This window comes from Rhinoderma darwinii, chromosome 10, assembly GCF_050947455.1.
Source record: "Rhinoderma darwinii isolate aRhiDar2 chromosome 10, aRhiDar2.hap1, whole genome shotgun sequence".
Taxonomy (NCBI): domain Eukaryota; kingdom Metazoa; phylum Chordata; class Amphibia; order Anura; family Rhinodermatidae; genus Rhinoderma; species Rhinoderma darwinii.
This window is the reverse complement of record NC_134696.1, coordinates 51422569-51441797: the sequence shown is the minus strand read 5'-3', so window position 1 is coordinate 51441797 and position 19229 is coordinate 51422569. Positions and strand designations below refer to the sequence as shown.

Genomic DNA, 19229 nt, shown 5'->3' with positions numbered 1-19229 from the left:
TGGTGGACATAGTAGCCAATCAGAACAAGCAGAGCTTCAGAGTAAATCATAGCCTGACTCTCAGATTGGATAATAGGCAGATTTCAGACTACCAACAGACAATGCAGCTAAACTGCAGTCACTAATAACAGCTGAACCTTATTTAAGCAAATCTAAATGGCAGTAAAGCTGCCAACATTGAGGAACATATATAGCATGTAAGCATTAGGTATAGAGTTCTATAGAAGATGGCAGCTAAATAATGTCTGGTATAAAAGATGGTGATACTGATTTTAATTGATGAGCGTCTTTCCAATAAAATATCACATATATGGGTATTGGGGTCTTATTTGAGAATTTGAAGTCTGTAGTATTAATCTGATTTCCAGTTTGCTATTCTGTATTGTCATTGATAACCTCTGCAAAGTCTATTAAATACATAACAAAAAAGCTTTTTTTGGTACCTGGAAATGGAGATTATCCTCTGTCATTCAGTTTCTCCTGGGAAATAACTTATATTAAGAAAACTATGCACATCTTGATGCAATTTAAATATTGTCTGGCCTCTGGGAAATTTTACATGTCACAAAAGAAAGAAAAATCTTTAGAATATGGCAGGATTACCATTTGACTCATTTGTCTACATTAGCATTAGGAATATGACGTAGGAGATATGCATACAAACCAAGTGCCATAGTGCATAGAAAACCCCTTTGTCTAGAACAGGATTGGATCTCGTACAATGATATGAGGAGAGCCTTTCTCAAAATAAGCTTTGGGAGAGGCTTTCTGGAACTAACAGGACGGGAACTGGTCCATCTATTCTTGAAATGATCCTATGGCTAAGGATTCCAATAAGAACATTGTACTAGGCAAATGCTATTTAAGCAACTATTGTTTTATTTGAGTACGGCCATCATAGTTTTCCTTAATTTGAAGATATTTCTGGAGACACATCACCTCTATCATATGCAAGTAACAAAACAGAGACGCTTGAATAAAGACAGGGACGTCGGATTAAAGGCAACACCTAGCACATTCAGCCATCGTGGAGAACAGTATCTCTGCTTACTGTCGTGTGTATTTGAACTCTCATAGAAATGTCATTGCTGTTGGTGTTGACTGGTGATGATTATATCCACAGTAACCTCCGTAGTTCCTCTAAGTAGTCAGCAGGATGGTCTGGCCTATGTCAATGCATTATTATCAGATTTCCTGCTGATATTATTATAGCATTTTTTATGTTTTTGTTATAGCAAGAAAAGTTGGGAGACATCTGCTTTTCTCTGCGATATGTGCCCACCGCAGGAAAACTTACTGTGATTGTGTTGGAGGCCAAGAATCTGAAGAAGATGGACGTAGGAGGACTTTCCGGTATGTTGATACAAATATTTAGATATGAAAGATGGTAATACATTCACAAATAAAATGTTTTCAGTCCATTATGGATTTATAATGAAAGCCATGACGGGTTTGTTGTATGACGGACCCAGCGGTCAACTCAGATCCAATTGACTTTAATGAGTTCTTCAGGGTTCCATTAAGGTTCTATCATTTTGGAAGCAAGAAATTCACTATTCTTGCCATCAAAGTGACAGTATCCCCGACAGAGTCTCTGAACAGTAGTGTAAGCAGAGTTTAACAAAAATAAAAAGATGAGCCCTAGTCACAAGTTTAATGTACTTATTATTCCGATTCTATTCCTTAGACGCCTATTAGAGAACATGAACAGACTATACAACCAGTCTGTAGTTCCATGATATGTATGACCATACAAATGTGCATGATAACCTGCTGTGGTGGACTCCTGAAAATTACATAAAACACGTCATAATAAAAAATGACAAACTGTGCTGTTCTACTTCTGTATTGTACATGACAATGTCTTCACAAATAGAAATCCATTGTCTGAACTTGACTCTATGTAAAACTCTCTTGAAATGTTTTTTTATTTTTTAACTAGATCCATATGTAAAAATTCATCTGATGCAAAATGGCAAGAGGCTCAAAAAGAAAAAGACAACTATTAAGAAAAATACCCTGAACCCCTATTATAATGAATCATTCAGTTTTGAAGTTCCTTTTGAACAAATCCAGGTGAGTCACCATTTTGTAGAAAATATCTTTTTACTTACTACCTGAAAGTGCAGGTTGTTATTCACTATAGGACCTTCGATATCAGATTATTTAGGTACAATCATTAAACTAGGGAATAGCAATATAACGTTTTAATTCAAGTTAGTAGCTTTTGCACTGAATTTAATTTTTCATCGTGTATGACAAATCTTGATTATGGGAGGGGAAAATGTGTAATTTTGTGAGTACAGAATAACTCCATCATTAGGCCGATTTAGCTTTAGCTATTTAGCTTTTTGATTTATCTTTTCTTTACTCTTCTTCTTCTAAAAAGAAGGCTTTCAAACAATGTTTGGTCCTGGGACATCCACAGTCCTTAATTCGGCCCTGATGACTGCATATGCTCATAGAGGAGTGTTCATAGACATCAAAGTTTCCCTAATGTAGGCTTGCCAACTCCTCCGAAACGTCCATGAGACTTCGGAAAGAAGGGGAGATTTCCTAGACTCCTGGAAGAGAAGGAAAATCTCCTGAGCACCGCAAATACTTTTCTCTCCCCGTACCTGCACTCCCTACCATCATGACATTGTCTGCGGCGGTGCCCGGAGTGCTGGATTGGGGAGAGGTGAGAATCTACACTACCGTTCAAAAGTTTGGGGTCACCCAGACAATTTTGTGTTTTCCATGAAAACTCACACTTATATTTATCAAATGAGTTGCAAAATGACTAGAAAATATAGTCAAGACATTAACAAGGTTAGAAATAATGATTTTTATTTGAAATAATAATTTTCTCCTTCAAACTTTGCTTTCGTCAAAGAATGCTCCATTTGCAGCAATTACAGCATTGCAGACCTTTGGCATTCTAGCTGTTAATTTGCTGAGATAATCGGGAGAAATTTCACGCCATGCTTCCAGAAGCCCCTCCCACAAGTTGGATTGGCTTGATGGGCACTTCTTGCGTACCATACGGTCAAGCTGCTCCCACATCAGCTCTATGGGGTTGAGATCTGGTGACTGCGCTGGCCACTCCATTACAGATAGAATACCAGCTGCCTGCTTCTTCCCTAAATAGTTCTTGCATAATTTGGAGGTGTACTTTGGGTCATTGTCCTGTTGTAGGATGAAATTGGCTCCAATCAAGCGCTGTCCACAGGGTATGGCATGGCGTTGCAAAATGGAGTGATAGCCTACCTTATTCAAAATCCTTTTACCTTGTACAAATCTCCCACTATACCAGCACCAAAGCAACCCCAGACCATCACATTACCTCCACCATGCTTGACAGATGGCGTCAGGCACTCTTCCAGCATCTTTTCAGTTGTTCTGCGTCTCACAAATGTTCTTCTGTTAGATCCAAACACCTCAAACTTCGATTAGTCTGTCCATAACATTTTTTTCCAATCTTCCTCTGTCTAATGTCTGTGTGCTTTTGCCCATATTAATCTTTTCCATTTATTAGCCTGTCTCAGATATTGCTTTTTCTTTGCCACTCTGCCCTGAAGGCCAGCATCCCGGAGTCGCCTCTTCACTGTAGACGTTGATACTGGCGTTTTGCGGGTACTATTTAATGAAGCTGCCAGTTGAGGACCTGTGAGGCGTCTATTTCTCAAACTAGAGACTCTAATGTACTTGTCTTGTTGCTCAGTTGTGCAGCGGGGCCTCCCACTTCTCTTTGTACTCTGGTTAGAGCCTGTTTGTGCTGTCCTCTGAAGGGAGTAGTACACACCGTTGTAGGAAATCTTCAGTTTCTTGGCAATTTCTCACATGGAATAGCCTTCATTTCTAAGAACAAGAATAGACGGTCGAGTTTCACATGAAAGCTCTGTTTTTCTAGCCATTTTGAGAGTTTAATCGAACCCACAAATGTAATGCTCCAGATTCTCAACTAGCTCAAAGGAAGGTTAGTTTTATAGCTCCTCTAAACAGCAAAACTGTTTACAGCGGTGCTAACATAATTGCACAAGGGTTTTCAAGTGTTTTCTAATCATCCATTAGCCTTCTGACACAGTTAGCAAACACAATGTACCATTAGAACACTGGAGTGATGGTTGCTGGAAATGGGCCTCTATACACCTATGTAGATATTGCATTAAAAACCAGACGTTTGCTGCTAGAATAGTCATTTAGGACATTAACAATGTATAGAGTGTATTTCTGATTAATTTAATGTTATCTTCATTGAAAAAAAAAGGTGCTTTTCTTTCAAAAATAAGGAAATTTCTAAGTGACCCTAAACCTTTGAACGGTAGTGTATACGTCAGGTCTGGGGTCAGTTTAGCGCATAATAGTCTGGTCTGGTGTCTGTATAGGGGGATAGCAGTCTGGTCTGTATAGGAGATTGTTGTCTGATGTGGGGTCTGTTTAAGGGAGGGTAGTCTGGTCTGTATAGGAGATAATTGTCTGATCTGGGGTCTCTTTAGGGGATAGTAGTCTGGTCTTGGGTCTGTATTAAGGGATAGTATTCTAGTCTATGGTCAGTATAGAGGATAGTAGTCTGGTTTTAGTTCTGTACAGGAAAAAGTCTGGTCTGGAGTCTGTATTGTGGATAGTCTGGTCTGGGGACTGTATAAGAGGATAGTCTCGTCTGGGGTCTGTATTAGGGGATAGTAGTCTGGTCTGGATTTAGGTAGAGCCTGGACTTGGGTCTGCATTTAGGGGGAATGATCTGGGGTCTCTGTAGGGGATAGTCTGGTCTGGGGTCTGTATAAGGGGATAGTAGTCTGGTCTGGGGTCTGTATTCAGCAGGTTTCTGGCCTGAGGTCTGTATAATTGGATAGGTCTGTTATGTATTTAGGGGGGAGTCTGGTCTGGGGATGGTATTTAGGGGGACTCTGGTCTGGGGTTTGTTTAAGGGAATAGTAGTCTGGTCTGGGGTCTGCATAAGAGGATAATCTCGTCTGGGTTCTGTATTAGTGGATAGTAGTCTGGTCTGGATTTAGGTAGAGTCTGGTCTGGGGTCTGCATTTAAGGGGACTGATCTGGGGTCTCTATAGGGGATAGTCTTATCTGGGGTCTGTATAAGGGGATAGTAGTCTGGTCTGGGCTCTGTATTTAGGAGTCTGGTATGGGGTCTGTATAATGAAATAGTAGTCGGGTCTGGGCACTGTGTTAAGGGGATAGTAGTCTGGTCTGAGGTCTGTATTTAGGGGGAGTCTGCTCTGCGGTCTTTATTTAGGGGGTCTGGCATCTGTATTTATTTATAGGGGTTGAGGTCTGTATTTTTTTAGGGGGTCTGGTCTGGTGTCTGTAAAAGAAAAATGCAGCAGTTGCCCACAGCAACAATTAGATTTCACCTATCACAGCCCTGGAAAATAAATGCTGTGATCGGATTTGTTCTCTTTAGGAAACTGCCTAACGTTTTTTCTGCACCTACTCTAATTAATAAAGAAATACAGGGCACATTATAAAGTTGAACGCTATGTCAGTCTGAAAACGCAGAATAGCATGCCATGTAAAGGGTTGCGGCCTGGGAAAAAGAGGCATGGTCTGCAAAAGAGGCGTGACTTTAAAAATTCACTACGCGCATTGCAGTACCAAAGTCTGCGTGAAAGCTATTTCCAAAACTTGGCAAGTATGCCCAAATGACATCCGATTACACCAAGAGCCCGGTTGTTCCATTCGCTTCTTTTTTATTAACTCCTTGAATCAGTTCTGTCCGACTGGACAATAAAGTGTCCAAAGCTATTGCATGTGGACACTGTTCCCTTCAGGTGATGTTAGGAATCTCCATCCAAAATTTGGGGCTATGGTCCTCATGGAAGGTAATAGAATCCGAGAGGGGAAGGCAGAATAGCATCATGCCTCATGTTCTATGTGTATTATAGAAGTTAGGTCTGTCACAGGAGCTGTACAGCGTATAAAAGAGTATCCGGCACACCAATTTTGAAACAAAGGTGTTTTTATTTTGTTTTTAATGCCAGTGGCAGAGTGCGACGTTTCGGTCTAAGCGACCTTCATCAGGCACTGAGCCGTGCTTGAAAACTGCATAGACGAGCGCTAGTGGTGCTGATAGCGGCTGGCCGCTGTGTCATCGCGCTGTACAGCATTATAGACAGTTCAGATGTTCTGCTAACAGGTTAGCACCATCTCCTGCCTCCTAAACAACAGATTCTGTCCAAGGGCGCAACTATAGTGAGTGTAGAGATTGTGGACGTATCCAATCCCTGTCCCGTATGAGACCAGTACTATAAAGCACACATCATAAGTGCGTTACAAACTTTGATTTGGCCCTGGAGCTTCAAGTTACCCCTCTAAGAATGACATTGAATGACTTAACCATTAGTGATACTGTAACGGCTTGAATAACTTTATTTTTTTATCTCCACAGAAAGTGCAAGTGGTTCTTACAGTACTTGATTATGACAAATTGGGCAAAAACGAAGCTATTGGAAAGGTCTTTGTGGGCTGCAATGGAACAGGGACTGAGCTCCGTCACTGGTCCGATATGTTAGCTAACCCCAGAAGGCCTATCGCTCAGTGGCATACTCTACAGCCAGAGGAAGAAGTGGATGGCTCCCTTGGATTGAAGACGTCATGATGTCACTTCCTGTGTGTGAATGAGTGGAGGTGTCTGTGGGCGCTTGGTGGTACTTGTGTAAACAAGCTCTGCTCCACGCGCTGCTGTGTGTATATACTTGTTCAAAGCTGTAGCTGTGACATAGCTTTGAGAAACCTCCTGTTTCGTGGTTATTTGTAAATGACTAAAATATTTATATGACTTGGCCAAGAGGCAGTATCCTTTTTCAAAATATCTCAGCTGGTTTAGTATGAAAACGAAAATACTTGAACTGATAATTAAAAAAAAAAAAAAGTCTTTTATTATACATTATAAAATGTAGGAAATTCCTATATGCATTTTTACAACTAAAAATATTTGCAATTCTTGGTTTTTAGAGATTATATTTATAGTTTGACCAGTATAGCATTAGAAACTTTGCCTTAAAATTTCTATAGGTGAAGTAAAGAAGGTCAGAAGAGCAAATGTGTTGCTTTAAGAAATAATTATTCAAGCAGATTAGGGATGACATCATTGGTATAGCTGCCATGTGTTCTATGGTGACGGAAATAAATTGTTTAAGACATTTTATTTTGTACTGCCAGGAATCCAGGTTATTGGAAAATTATAGCTACATTAAATTGCTTCCTAAAGGGAATGAGTAACATAAAGAAGACAAAATAAATGTGAACATTTTATTTAGTTTCTTATTAAGTGTTTAGGATTATATATTTTCAGAAGAAAACTAAGGCCTAACTCCACAGTTAGTCACTGTATAACAGGGGTCTAGCTAGGGAGGAGTGCTGGCAGGGCCTCGGATGATGGGGGGGGGGGATTTGTACATTACTGAACACAACACTTAGATTCATCCCTGTCATTGAAAAAGCTATGATCATTTATCTACCCGCAGCTCATCCTTAGGGTTTGTTCACACGGGCTATTTTCAGCCATTTTTCAAGCCGTAAACGTCTCGAAAAATGGCTAAAAATGCGTGGGCTGAACGCCTTCAAACACCTGCCCATTGATTTCAATGGAAAAACGTTGTTCCGTTCCCACAGGGCGTTTTTTACGTGGCGGTTTTAAAAAATGGCGTGTAAAAAAAACACCCTGTAAAAAAGAAGTGCATGTGACTTCTTGAGCTATTTCTCATTGACTCAATAGAAAAACAACTCCAAAAACAACCGTAAAAAACGCCGCAAAATACAAAGATAACCCCTTTTAAAATTCAAGTCGCCCGGTGATCATCTGATCAGCGGGTGTGGCTTCTTTTCTCTATCCCCCCAATCAGCTTTTATCACAGGGGAAAGTCACGGCTGGCCATTCATTTCCCCTGGAACAGCCAAACAACAGCTGCACATAAATGGCCATCCATGTAAGGGCACATTCAGACATGGCGGAAGTGCTGTTGAATTCCGCCGCGGACAGTCCGCAGTGGAAATCTGCAGCAGCTGTTTTTTCATTGGTTTCTATACCTTTTTAGGTAACTTATGTCAGACGGTGCAGAAAATAACAGTGCGGAATTTAGGCTGCGGTGCAGAATTTTCGCTCCGCAACATGCACATTCTGTTGCGCAGAACCAGCGGAATTTCCCCAAAGGCTGAAATCTGCGGCAAGTCTGCTGTAATATCCGCAACGTCTGAATTACCTGACAAATATGAAAATGTTGCTGCAGATTCATTGCATAATTGCCACGAATTTGCTGCGGAACATTTTTGCCACGTCTAAACATGCCCTAATGGTCTAGCATATCGGGTGCTGCTCTTAGTTAGCGGCTGTCCATTCTGGCTCATAAAAAGGGGCCCCTAATAAGGCATGTCGTCATGAGACCACCCTTTTAAAATACAGATTTTGTGACTATACATTGTGGCTTAAGAATATGTATAACATTTTGTCATATACCATATTATCCACAGCAGTAAGATGCATATCTTCTCCATCATATCTTCTAGTGCAAGATAGCAATAAAATGATTACAATAGAATCATAAACATTAAACATAAGATGCGTCCTTCCTTACCTTTTCTCTTATCTCAACATATCCTGAGATGTGTGGCGCAAGATTCCAAGCTTTGAAAAAAAAATACATGATTTTGCGATACTCTGTCATGAGATGTCTATTCTATATGTGTCTATGTGTGACCACCCAGTGGGTGTGATGTGAATTGCAGCCTGTCAAAAGTTTTGCTAGCAAGTCACAGTATTGTATTGAATTTGTTTCATGAGAATCCTTAAGCAAATTTAAGCACTGGTAAGAGTGGACACATCTGTAGCTCATTTTGAATGGCCTTGAAGAAGTTCACCCATAAAAAAATGTTTTAACTCCACCTGTCATATTATTAGGAAGCATCTTTCAAAAAAGCTAAAGTCCATCTCAGGTCAAATTCTGACATCTCAGTTTTAGTTGGAGATTGTGCCTCCCAAGCCTACCATCTCTCTTGTCATTATGAATTGGCAACGTATTCCCAGTAGGCCTATTTATGGTGGGCAGTCCTACTCACTAAAGCTGGGACCACTAGAGTACCTGAAAAGACTAGACCATCTCCCCAGTACTAAAAACTAAGGTACACTGGGAAGAAAGACTTGAAGCCCGGGAGGGGGTGCAGTCAAGTCCTCAACGGTCACTATTTACACATTCTCTTTCGTGAACACAAAACTTGCATGTGAGCTATAATTTACTTTTAACTGAACGAACTGAATTTATACAGGGATTAAGTCTTTTGTTATTTTTACTCACAGAAACACGTTATATTGTACCTGCTACTCACTGCCACTTCCAATAGTGCTAATAATTAAGGAAAGAAACCGTTGGAAGGTTGAAGTTAAGAGAGAAAGGATTATGCCTCTTTCTACAGCTGTCAAGGGTATCGTTGTCTGGGGTGTCACTACAATAAATACATTACCACATAAGAGTAAAGGAAAAAAGTGTATTTGCTTCCAGATGACTGATTGTGACAATCAACATTCTACTTTGTTTTTCTTTTACAGTCAATGGAAGAATAGGACTGTATGGAAACAGTCAAGCACAATATGTTTGAAAGCAGGGAATCTTTACAATGGTCGAGTCCCCACTTGTTGCCTTAGTTACTAAAATGTGCAGATCTTTAAGCGCAAAAAACATCAGCTTTGTACCTATAAAGCAGATTTTTGCTCTTCTGGATCTCCTTTTTCATGTGACTCCTTTAGATTGTAAGCTCATATGCACGGCTGCCATCAGAAATATTTCGGCCCCCTACAGACATGGTCAGAGCCCCTTCAACTCCTTTCTACATCTTGGACCCCCTTGTATACTTTTGGTGGACACTCAGAGAAAATATAATACTTTTTTTTTTACCAAAAAGGGTCTGCTTTTTTTTACTTAAACAGTGGCACCCTTGTCCATGGGCTGTGTCTGGCACAGCATTCACTTGAATGGAGATGAGCAAGGGTGACATTGTTTCTGGGGGAAACAAAACAGACCTTTTTTTTTTCTAATCCCAATCTCTGTAAATTGGCCCAAGTTTTGCCTAGAAAATTGTGCCTGTCTATTTTATATAAGGAAAATCATGCACGTTCCCTGGAATCCTTACTGGGCAGCAGGCGAGACAGGACTCAAGGTGAAGCTAGGGCCTTTTTTTAGACGGGGACTCTGACAGCAATACCACCTGTACTGCCCTGATGGTGGCCCTGCTAATATGGGTAGGGAAATCCATACCTCAAATTTCAGGTATATATTGACTGTGATTTTGCTTGTACTGGACAAGTCATTGTTCTTTTCGGAAATCAAACATTTGCTACATAGGGCAATGTTGTACACAAAATGTTGAATAGCAGTTCATTCCCTGTTTTACTTCAATGTAATATATTATTTCAAGATCACCATTTATTAGTACAGAAAGTGTAAAGTGTTGCGGTGTGTGCAGTCCCCCATCAGCATTCAGGTGTACATATTGAATATCGACTCATTGTTTAACCACTTCAGATTTCACCATTTCAGGATATCAATGACCACCATGTGCTTATTTTGTCTTATGCCTTGTACAATATCAGAAGTTAGGCCCGATTCACACTGTTATACTGAACTGAAGTTAAAGGGGTTATCCAGAGAGCCAAAATTCAAGACCATTGCTTTTATAATCCTAAAATGATGCACTTGCAGTACGAATAGATTTCCTGTAACCAATATTTCATAGTCTGTCGAATAAAGTAGTGGTCCCATGAGCCCTGAACATGATGTAGTTATTTTTCTGAAAGCTGCAATGTGTCATCACAGCTTCACGTCACAGCCCACTGCCTTCTCCTCCTGGTCGGTGAATCTTTATGTCCCATCGGTGAAAGGGTCTGGCGTGTCTGTGCGTCACAAGGGTGTACTACAGAGGTGAATGGGAGGGGATACAAGTTAGGAGAGTTGGAGGGTATGGAATTGAAGCCGGAGGGGAAAGCGGAGGATGCCTGGGACCTGTAGGCTTTAAGCGCATGCAGTAAACCGGAAGCATGGGCATCATATTGTGAATTGGTATTTCATAAAATATTAAACTTTTTTGCAATAACGTTACATAAGCGGAAAAAAATGGTGTCTATACAGTAGGTGTTTTGGGACTTTTTTTTTTTTAATCAAATGCCGTTGGATAACCCCATTACAATATCATAGAACTCTGGTCTAAACTTGGTCCAGTAGTCCATGGAGTCCTGTGTACCGGCCGTAATATGGACGCTAAAATGCTATAGGGAAAACCACATATGCAAACAACATGTGCTATTTTGCATGCACTGCATGTGGTTTTCAATAGAAAACAGTTCTAGAACTTTTACTAGAAATGTTTCTGTAAAAATAAATAACACACAATCAAATACATACGTTTCTGCTGCATTTTCAGCACATTAGTGGTGCATTTAATAAAGGAACACTACAGAAAAAGCACGGATACATAGTGTAATGCCTAGTGCAGAGCCTGAGGAGGCGGAGCATGACAAAGCGATTCAAAGAACACTGCCCACTCAGGCCCTGTGCTAGGCATAACGTGTACCAGTTTTGTCTGGAGTGTTCTTTGAAGAACCTGGTCCACTATCTTCCTTCACTATCAAACTTTCTTACCACTCCAAGCAAAATGTCTATCATACAGTAATAAAGAGCCACACCAAGCTCCTTCCATAGTTAACATGCAAAATTTTGCACCCATGAATATGTGCAAAATTATTGGCACATATGGTTCATATATTTGGTTCATACAGTACGTGCCCTGTCTTAAATGACTATCGGTGTGTACACTGCATGCATATGCATCACTGAGTAAGGATTCCTCAAAAAAGCGGAAATACGGTTGTAATTTTGGACAATTGTTACATTTTATGTACAAAATCCAGTGGACCAAATTTTATCTGTTTTGATACTTTAGTATTACATTTTGTGATGATGATTTTGTGACACTCCTTTACAAGTTGTCTTTCTTATGGATATTCCTCTAATGTCATCGACTTCTGTGGGTCTGTTTTCCTATTTTTACGTTTGGACCTGTTTTTATGTATCTCTTTACCCTTCTTCCCATTTTTCCATTCACACAAAATAATCGCTTTGGGGATGGGGTGACTTCTCTATTCCTGTCCTAGGTGGCGCCAATCCCTCCAGCCCTTGACCATCTATTATAGATATATTGATTATTCCTGTACAAACCTCTTTTGAAAACTTTTACAAATACACAGCTGCCTAGCATTGTTCATATAAAGTTCTGGAATTAGTTTATCTGAAAAACACATCAATCCACCAAACCTTCTGGCACTGATGCCATCTACTTTATTAAAGACCCCATCCTTAAAACATGGAGTTTAGAGTTTTTACATTTGCTTCCTTTATCATTGGCCTCTTATATGGATTCTTGCTCTTCATCTGAAGACGATGTGTTACAAACAACTGGCCAAATCATAATATAATCCTTATATAAAAAAATCTCAAATTTGCTTACTTGAAATTTTCGTTCCCTTGAGTCCGAAGGCAGCACCCAGGGGTCAGAAGAAGACGCTTGGGTGCTGCCAAGAACGATAAGGAAATGAATAATTTCTGCATCAAGTGGACCACCGTGGATTAATCAACCAGAGCTTTTTGACCCATCTCTCCTTCTGTGGTTTTCTTGGAATCCTTCTGTTCTAGCAGTAAAGCTGTACTTTATAAAGGTTCCCTTTTGAACATATTTTAATATCAATGTATTTGAATGACGCGTTGTCTGTTAATGAATAAATGAAAGCTATATATTTAAAATGTGGTCCCTCGTTTTATGCTGCTTTGCCCCCCAATATACAGACCATCCAGGAATTCACAGGCAGTTGGTAACTCTGGTTCACACTTAATATTACTGGTGGTACGGGATGGTGCATAGGTAATGGAGGGGATTTATGGCAGGAAAAAATAACTATGATTTAATTCTGTTAAATCTAAATTTGTGCAAAGGTCTTTATAGAGGTCAGATCTCTGATACAGAGCTTCTAGTTTCCTGCAAATACATGCTGAAATTATATAAAAAATGTCTACCTGCAGCCACCACTAGAGGGAGATCACTGAATGGAGACCTGCGCTAAACTCCAATAATAAATCCATATGCCAGTGAGCTTCCCCTAGTGGCAACGACATTTTTTCTGGTCTCTGTGTACGCTAGGCTGCAGGGATGACATGCCATGTTGAATGATAACTCGCTGAGCTACGCTGTTTCCGTAACTACTATTCAGTTCTATGGGAGTTACGGAACAGCGTAGCTCGCATGCTACGCTTCTTCTGTAATCATTCAGTGGCCGGGAGAGTGCACAAAGCTAGAATGGGGATTAGGGGGCCCCATTCTAGAGATAAGTGCAGGTCCCAGATGTGGGACCCGCATTTATCTGACAGTTATGACAGATCCACATCCTGTGGATCTGTCATAAATGTCCTTCATGGAAAAACCCCTATAAATGCTGCGGTCGCTATTGACCGCGGCATTTAACTAGTTAAACGGCCAGGAACAGCGTGATCACTCCTCCTGGTCATTAGAGCAGCGTGTCAGCTGTAAAACACAGCTGACACCTGCAGTGTATCGAGCGGGATCAGAGCATGATCCCGCTAGAAACATCATCCCCCCCGCTCCATGATGTGCCATCAAGTCATGGGTCGGGAAGGGGTTAAGTAAGAAATAGTCAGGGGGCCCAGCGGGGCCGGGTCCCTTGACTGCCAACTATAAGACGCAGGGACATTTTATCAAGATTTATTCTTGCTAAAAACTGTGTCTTATAGTTCGAAAAATACAGTAACTAATTGATTTACAATAATTTTGTATTTTATCAAATTTAAAAGTTCATGTGGCCCATTTACCCGGCTGAATTTGAGACCCCTGATCTTCAATGAATACCCAATACCATTCTGCCCACCAAACCCATAAAGTAATCACACAGTAGGGACCAAATAGTAGTTCAAATGTGCAAGGCGCAGTGCTACTGTAATATATTTATCTCCCCTATTGTCCTAACCTGAGGACTGGTTGTGGACACTGCTCACTACCATCAGGACCAATGTGTGACATTACGGGACAGTGCCAGGAATCTGAAAATTGGATTTATACGGCAATGGCTATTCTCTCACTGGACAAGATGACGAAGAGGTAATGCATGAGTATTTCTGGGGAGCAGCTATAAGACTGAGAATGCTTCTACATTTCATGCAGTCTTGGACAACATTCTCTCCAAGAATCAGTCTGAGATCTAACTCATGTCTTCCAAATTTCTTATGGCAACTGTTGTTTTAAGGAAGAACAGTGCCTCATTTTTGAACAGGGAAACTTGAGACATTTTAAGACATCTTGAGACATATTGAATCGTCAGAAAAGGATAACCTTGTGTCCAATGCTACAAATTTGAAGTGTCTTTGCAAAAAGTTGGGCACATAATTTTACTTACGCTGTCGACATACAGACCGCTAACATTCAGTCCATGTGTACTATGTGCTGGCATGAATAAACTATTATCTTATGAGGTGGACTTCAGTTCCAGGACATTTATGTGAAGACCCTACTACTAATCTGATCACTTACTACATAGTTGTTGGAATAATCCCCTAAACTGATGCCAGATGGAATGGGCAGCGAGTGGGTCATGAACATAATAATAAAGATAAAAGTTCTTGGCTGGCATGTGGATTTCCTTTCTCCTTGTCCTTTTTCTGGAGCTTGAAGTCTGTGTTAGAAGTGAAGAGAGACTCATCTTGGGCATAGTCCATAAACTAATGTTTCTTTATCATATCAGTTATATGCTGCCTGCCGTTAATGAACCTTCTCATTGTCAGAAATGAGTGAAGGAAATATAAATTATATATAATTAATCTGGAGGGATTGGCCAGAATAACAGTATGCTTTAATTTATACTTTGGAAAATTGCAGTAATAATAGAATATCCAGTGATATGCTGACAAAGAATAATGAATATCTGCTTCACTCACGTGTCACCATGAGGTTTCTTTCATCCATGCCTCTGTAGTGAGGACACAGACAATGGTCTCATGTTCATTTCAGGAATAATGACATTATTTAAAGCCATGCAATACAACATTATCATTATCATGCTTGTCAAGTGTAAAACAAAGTGCAAACAAGATCCAATGTGCCCATAACAGATAAGACTTAATGCAGTGCCAGAATCCGTCGCACGACAGAGATCAGCGGCGCATAATGGACTATTTTTCACGTTAAATTTGATGGAATTTGCTTTGGAGGCTCAGGCGCATTTTAGTTTGCAGTGTTATTGTAGCTTTTATGTGGTCAGTGGCATTTTTTTCAAAAGAAAGCATACTCTAGGTGTGGTGTTTTTAGTTGTTTTTTTTTACAGGACTTCAAAAAACACCAGGACCGTGGAGCAACATGACCACTTGTTATCCATTGCATCTGGTAATTGTCATGGCATTGAGTCTTGAGATGATGTACACACACACACACACACACACACACACATCATCTCAAGACTCATTGGCATTTAAATTCAACTTATAACAATGCTATAATATAAGATTTGACATACTATACAATATTATAATATCAAATTAGATATACTATACAATACTATAATATATCATTAGATATACTATACAATACTATAATATAAGATTAGATATACTATACAATACTATAATATATCATTAGATATACTATACAATATTATAATATAAGATTAGTTATACTATACAATATTATAAGATTAGTTATACTATACTAAAATATAAGATTAGATATACTATACAATACTATAAAATAATATTTGATATACTATGCAATACTATAATATAAAATTAGATATACTATACAATACTTTAATATAATGTACAGTAAGATTAGATATAAAATACAATACTATAATATAACATTGGATATACTATACAATACTATGATAAAAGATTAGATATACTATACAATACTATAATAGAAGATTAGATATACTATACAATACTATAGTATATGATTAGATATACTATACAAGCATATAATATAACATTAGATATACTATACAATACTATAATATAAGATTAGATATACTATACAATACTATAATATAACATTGGATATACTATACAATACTATAATAAAAGATTAGATATACTATATAATACTATAATATAAAATTGGATATACTATACAATACTATAATATAACATTAGATATACTATACAATACTATAATATAAGATTAGATATACTATACAATACTATAATATAACATTAGATATACTATACAATACTATAATATAACATTAGATATACTATACAATACTATAATATAACATTAGATATACTATACAATACTATAATATAACATTGGATATACTATACAATACTATAATAAAAGATTAGATATACTATATAATACTATAATATAAAATTGGATATACTATACAATACTATAATATAACATTGGATATACTATACAAGAATATAATATAAGATTAGATATACTATACAAGCATATAATATAAGATTAGATATTGTAATGTCGGGGTAGGGAGACAGACAGGTGAGCCCTAATCTACCCGCCACTCAGTCCCTGCCTACTTGCACGGCCCGTCATAGGTGATGGCGTACAACTGGGCAACGGTCCCTACGCTCAATAAGTGCACGACAGACAAATAGACGAGGGTACACAGAAGCTAAGGGAAATGGGGCAGTTGCCCACGGCAACACTGTGAGCAACAAGAGTAGTGAACGAGCCGAGTCAAACCAGGAGTGTACGAGGTACCAAACGCAGAGCAGGAGAGTAGTCAGTAAAGCCAGGGTCAAATTGAAGCAGAGGTCAATAGTACAAGTAGGAACAGCAGAGCCAGGAAACCAGACAGAATCACTGGCAAAGCGCAAGAAATGAAGAGCAGGAAATGAAGGTATAAATAGACAGAGGGCGGGAGCTAGCTCCGTCTGGCCAGGCTGTGATAGCCTACGAGCCTGAGTGGTAGCAGATCGAGTCACTCTATCAGACCTAGGAGCAGATGCAGACTGATTAATCACGGGCGTCGACACAGAAGCTGTGTCTGGTAAATCCTTTACAGATATACTATTTAATACTATAATATAAGATTGGATATACTACACAATACTATAATATAAGATTAGATATATTATACAATATTATAATATAAGATTAGATATACTATACTATACAATACTATAATATAAGATTAGATATACTATACAATATTATAAGATTAGATATACTATACAATACTAGAAGATTAGATATACTATACAATACTATAATATAAGATTAGATATACTATACAATACTATAATATAAGATTAGATATACTATACAATACTATAATATAACATTAGATATACTATACAATACTATAAGATTAGATATACTATAATATAAGATTAGATATACTATACAATACTATAATATAAGATTAGATATACTATACAATACTATAATATAACATTAGATATACTATACAATACTATAAGATTAGATATACTATAATATAAGATTAGATATACTATACAATACTATAATATAAGATTAGATATACTATACAATACTATAATATAAGATTAGATATACTATACAATACTATAATATAACATTAGATATACTATACAATACTATAATATAAGATTAGATATACTATACAATACTATAATATAAGATTAGATATACTATACAATACTATAATATAACATTAGATATACTATACAATAATATAAGATTAGATATACTATACAATACTATAAGATTAGATATAGTATAATATAAGATTAGATATACTATACAATACTATAATATAAGATTAGATATACTATACAATACTATAATATAAGATTAGATATACTATACAATACTATAATATAAGATTAGATATACTATACAATACTATAATATAAGATTAGATATACTATACAATACTATAATATAACATTAGATATACTATACAATACTATAAGATTAGATATACTATAATATAAGATTAGATATACTATACAATACTATAATATAAGATTAGATATACTATACAATACTATAATATAACATTAGATATACTATACCATACTATAATATAAGATTAGATATACTATACAATACTATAATATAAGATTAGATATACTATACAATACTATAATATAAGATTAGATATACTATACAATACTATAATATATCATTAGATATACTATACAATACTATAATATAACATTAGATATACTATACAATACTATAAGATTAGATATACTATACAATACTATAATATAACATTAGATATACTATACAATACTATAATATAACATTAGATATACTATATAACAAGAATATAATATAAGATTAGAGATACTATAAGATTAGATATACTATAATATAAGATTAGATGTACTATACAATACTATAAGATTTGGTTGTATGGGTATTATATGGAGGGACAACAAGCTGCACAAGAAAATTTGAATACAGGAAACAAGACAAGGCGCACACAGTAACTCAGACTGTAGATCTGTCTGTTAATTACAGATGAAATAATGGCAGGTGGAACGATATTTATGAAGAAATCTCTTCAGTTTATGGTTCTCAGTCTCTATGGAAGATTTTTTAACTAATTATACCACAAAGTCAACAGTGCCATCTACAGGATAGTAAGATAACTACCTCTGATAACAGGTTGATTAAAATTGTATACAGTATTGTGTTTATTATTGGGAAAACATAAGGACAATTTAGCATTGTCACCTTCTCTTTAAAAGTGCGGTTGAGCTGTGATAAATATATGAGAACATATTCCCTTTTTAGAAAAAAATATAAAAGATTATAGTTTATCTCCACATTGATACTTCATGAACTCTACTGTGCTTTGTACAGTAATGGGAATTCTACCTCATCTGTTTCTGGGACAGAAAGTAGATGTCTGACAGTAACTATTGTCAGCCATAATAGCTGTCATAGGACTCATTCCTCTGTCACTAGGTCACCCAGAGGGTCTCATCCCTCTCTCTCAGCCCCTCTTTGGAGTCACGTGAGTGAACCATAGGGCTGGGTGCATACTGGGCGGATATGCTGCATATTCGTCTTGAAACCCACCGGGGATTCTGCTTAAAAAAAACACACTAAATTGTGGTTCAGTTTTCTAAGCTGAATCTCCGCTGCGGAAACCAGTGGTTAAAAAAAAAAAGAAAAAAAAAAAGAAGTTAATACTTACATTCGGGCGTTGTCATAATGACGCATTC

The 19229-nt window shown here is 37.6% G+C and overlaps 1 protein-coding gene across 1 annotated transcript in view; it reads left to right on the top strand.

Annotated features, from left to right (window-relative positions):
* SYT5 (synaptotagmin 5) overlaps positions 1 to 12782 on the top strand; it is a 211523-nt gene extending 198741 nt beyond the window's left edge. Inside the window, exons 7-9 of the mRNA XM_075839919.1 lie at positions 1236 to 1353; positions 1943 to 2076; positions 6386 to 12782. Of these exons, the coding sequence (XP_075696034.1) occupies positions 1236 to 1353; positions 1943 to 2076; positions 6386 to 6595 (462 nt within the window). The 3' untranslated portion in view covers positions 6596 to 12782. The remainder of the gene's footprint in view (positions 1 to 1235; positions 1354 to 1942; positions 2077 to 6385) is intronic.
* The last annotated feature ends 6447 nt before the right edge of the window (positions 12783 to 19229 follow it).